The 3,613-nt window shown below is 43.3% G+C and overlaps 2 protein-coding genes across 2 annotated transcripts; both read right to left on the bottom strand.

Moving 5' to 3' along the window:
- Positions 1-65: 65 nt before the first annotated feature.
- SARC_13482 (hypothetical protein) lies at positions 66-218 on the bottom strand (the record flags this gene model as incomplete). Its single annotated transcript, XM_014292389.1, has 1 exon — positions 66-218. A coding segment is annotated over one exon (153 nt), but the record flags the coding sequence as incomplete, so codon positions are not given.
- A 1,328-nt stretch (positions 219-1,546) lies between these two features.
- On the bottom strand, positions 1,547-3,386 carry SARC_13480 (hypothetical protein; the record flags this gene model as incomplete). Its single annotated transcript, XM_014292388.1, has 3 exons — positions 1,547-1,591; positions 2,470-2,598; positions 3,133-3,386. Coding segments are annotated over 3 exons (428 nt in total), but the record flags the coding sequence as incomplete, so codon positions are not given.
- Positions 3,387-3,613: the final 227 nt, after the last annotated feature.

Genomic DNA, 3,613 nt, shown 5'->3' with positions numbered 1-3,613 from the left:
ACCATATACGAGACCTTGGGCATACTGTGTAAACCGATTCTAAATATATGTATACCTTGGGTTACGAGCTTGGCCAGGGGATTGGAAGTGACCATCTTGTACTTCTTCACTACTAGCGGTGGGTGTTGGATACCGAAGTCCGCCACAGTCCACAACCAGCCGTTGGAAATTAGAGCCATGCTCGAGGGATCATACGGGTCGAATACAAAGGAGCGGACCTACAGAAGAAATGAGTGCGTGTTTATGGGGTGTGCACAAGGTGTGTGTGTGTTCAGAAGTAATGGATGATATATATAAAAGTAACTGCAATTGACACCAACCACCCATTGGCCATCAGAGGCATGCGCAATGGATCATATGGGTCGAATACAAAGGAACGTACCTACAGAAGAAATGAGTGTGTGTGTATGGGGTGTGCACAAGGTATGTGTATGTTCAGAAGTAATGGATGATATATATAGAAGTAACTGGAATTGACACCAACCAACCATTGGCTATCAGAGGCATGCGCAATGGATCACATGGGTCGAATACAAAGTAGCGTATCTACAGACGAAATGTGTGTGTGTTTATGAGAGCTGTAAAGGGGATGTGCATGTTTTAGATTTAGGGATTTAGGGTGTTTTAGATTAAGATCGACGTACAAGGAACAAGCCACAGTCCACACATCCACACATATCAGAGCCATTTTCAAATGACCATACGGGACGAAAAGAAGGAATCGTAATTTAGGACAGGAGTATAATTTAGGGTTCAGGGTTTAAAGGAGAGTTTGAAGGTTCAGCGTTGAGAGTGAGCGGATGTTGTGTGTCTGAGGGGAAGTTGTCTATGAAACTATATGCATGGGTTTTATTCATAAATCATTGGCATTCGATACAAGGCATAAACACCCGGTGGGAAGGAGTGTTAGCTCGATGTATCACAGGGGTTTAGGGTTTTAGGGTTGGATATAACTGTTCGTATCTGGAGGGGGGTGGGGAAGTGATTGTGTATTCAGTCGCAGGTGGTAGGTACACCTACTGATTCATATAGCCATAGAGCGGCATACTATACCATCCAGCCCACCCATAGGAAGTCAGTGTCACACCCATCGATCATACGGATCGTATATAACGAAGTGTCTGCACAGGTATAGTTCACCAGATACTTTTGGGAATATCATCGGAATGAGTCATCATCAGATTAAATCGCCACCCACCTTGCAACGCAGTTTCATGCACAACGGATCACAACCTTCCGACACTCACAATCGCATCTTTAAGAGTAGGCGAAGTATATGGGCAGAAGGAAGTGGCTATAATGCACTCATTCCTGATAAACATTGGACTCTATCTACACAGATGAAAGTGTTATGCTCAACGGATCATAACCTTACAATACCAGCAATCGCACCTTTAAAAGTAGGCGAAGTATATGGGCAGAAGGAAGTGGCTATAATGCACTCATTCCTGATAAACATTGGACACTGTCCACACAGACGAAAGTGTTATGCACAACGGATCATAACCTTCCGATACTCACAATCGCACCTTTAAAAGTAGGTGAACTACGAATTGGCCATAGCACATTCAGTTCCGATTAACATTGGACTCTGTCCACACAAATGAAAGTGTTATGCTCAACGGATCATAACCTTCCAATACCAGCTATCCTATGTTCAAAAGTAGGTGAGCTTTGAATTGGCTATAATGCACTCATTCCTGAATAACATTGGACTCTGTCCACATAAATGAAAGTGGTGTGCTCGCCAGATCAGTATGTGATGAAAGGACTCGTGTATTTGTGTGGGCTGTCCATCCGGCTGATGCGTGCAAATGGGCTGTACTTACCTACAGGCTTCAGTATTATGTTACATCCAATTGAATGGGAATAGCGGACTCGATCGCACCTAATCTCGATCGGGTGTCCGAGTCACTATGTTACACATGCCACTATGCTACAGATAGATAGATAGATATACTTACATTGTATACGACACATATGTAAATATAGTATGTAAACATAGTACTCACATTGACTATATACTACAGTCACACAGAGGTGAATATAGGATGTAAACATAGTACTCACATTGATACATACTATTGTCACACAGAGGTGAATATAGTATGTAAACATAGTACTCACATTGATACATACTACAGTCACACAGAGGTGAATATAGTATGTAAACAGAGTACTCACATTGATACATACTACAGTCACTCAGAGGAGAATATAGGATGTAAACATAGTACTCACATTGATACATGCTACAGTCACTCAGAGGTGAATATAGGATGTAAACATAGTACTCACATTGATACATACTACAGTCACTCAGAGGTGAATATAGGATGTAAACATAGTACTCGCATTGATACATACTACAGTCACACATGGGTGAATATAGTATGTAAACATAGTACTCACGTTGATACATACTACAGTCACACAGAGGTGACTAAAGGATGTAGATATAGTACTCACCTTCTGTTGGAACTCCGTCATCCACACCTTCATGCCCGTCTCGACACTCCAGAGACAAATGAAGCACGACGCGGCATTGACCACGTGCAGTGACACAACATAGTTGGTGTCCGTTGGGTGCCAGGCGACCTATACACGCCAGGAGAAGATGGGGTGGGTATAAGGAATAGAGTTTGGAATCAAGATATGTATACCAAACCCTAAACCCTGGCCCATAGTAGGATGTAGGTATTATTGGATGCGCAGTGATACATCCGCGGTGTTGTTGAGGTACAGACGTACTTGGACGTGTGCGGGATTGTGCAGTGTACGGGCTTGCTGACATGCCAGTGAAGCTTGAAAGGTATTATAGCCTTCATTGACTGTAACACAGGATCCATCTGTTAGTTAACCTTAAATGACAGTCTACAGGTATGACACACGTTACACAAGCTTGAACATACATAGTTTTTTGGCCCTGGCAGGTCCGAACCATCTGTCCCCAGTCACATTGAAAACATTATTGAACGAACACAAACAGTTATCTCTTGAAGTGTCACCTCAGACGAGACGTAAGTCCCGTACCTACAGAAGACGCTACAGTATACAATTGACTTATCCCACAAGTTTGGGCCACTCGCAATACACCACATCAACTCGATCAGAGTCAAAGCTCTTCCGCACCTGAACACAGTTTTTAGGACCCTGGAAGGTCCGGACCATTTGAGCTTTAGCGACGTTGAATATACATATTTTGCCAGAGGTGTCGCCGGAAACCAAGCGTAGCCGAGACGGACTGTACAGAGTGTGAAAGCGCGCACTCTTGGACCACTGAACGGTAGTCACAAAGTGGTGGTGATAGTTGAGTGTCTGCACATTGGTGAACGACCCTGGGTAGACTATCCCAACGATGCAGTGCGAGCCATAGGCAACCAGACCTGTGTGGGTGGTGGGTTATAGGGGTAACATAGAAATGAATACATACTCTGTGTATGTGGCAGTATGCTGTATACCTGTATACAAATGATCGTGATATATATATATATATCCACAAACACACAGACACACACAGACATACACAGACAAACAAACATAAACACACACACACGAACACATACACACAATTACATAACATACCACTCAAACACACACACACACACCACAA

Source organism: Sphaeroforma arctica (assembly GCF_001186125.1).
Source record: "Sphaeroforma arctica JP610 unplaced genomic scaffold supercont1.3341, whole genome shotgun sequence".
Classification (NCBI taxonomy): Eukaryota; class Ichthyosporea; order Ichthyophonida; genus Sphaeroforma; species Sphaeroforma arctica.
Note: the sequence above shows the minus strand (reverse complement) of the source record. Positions and strands in the feature narration are given on the sequence as shown.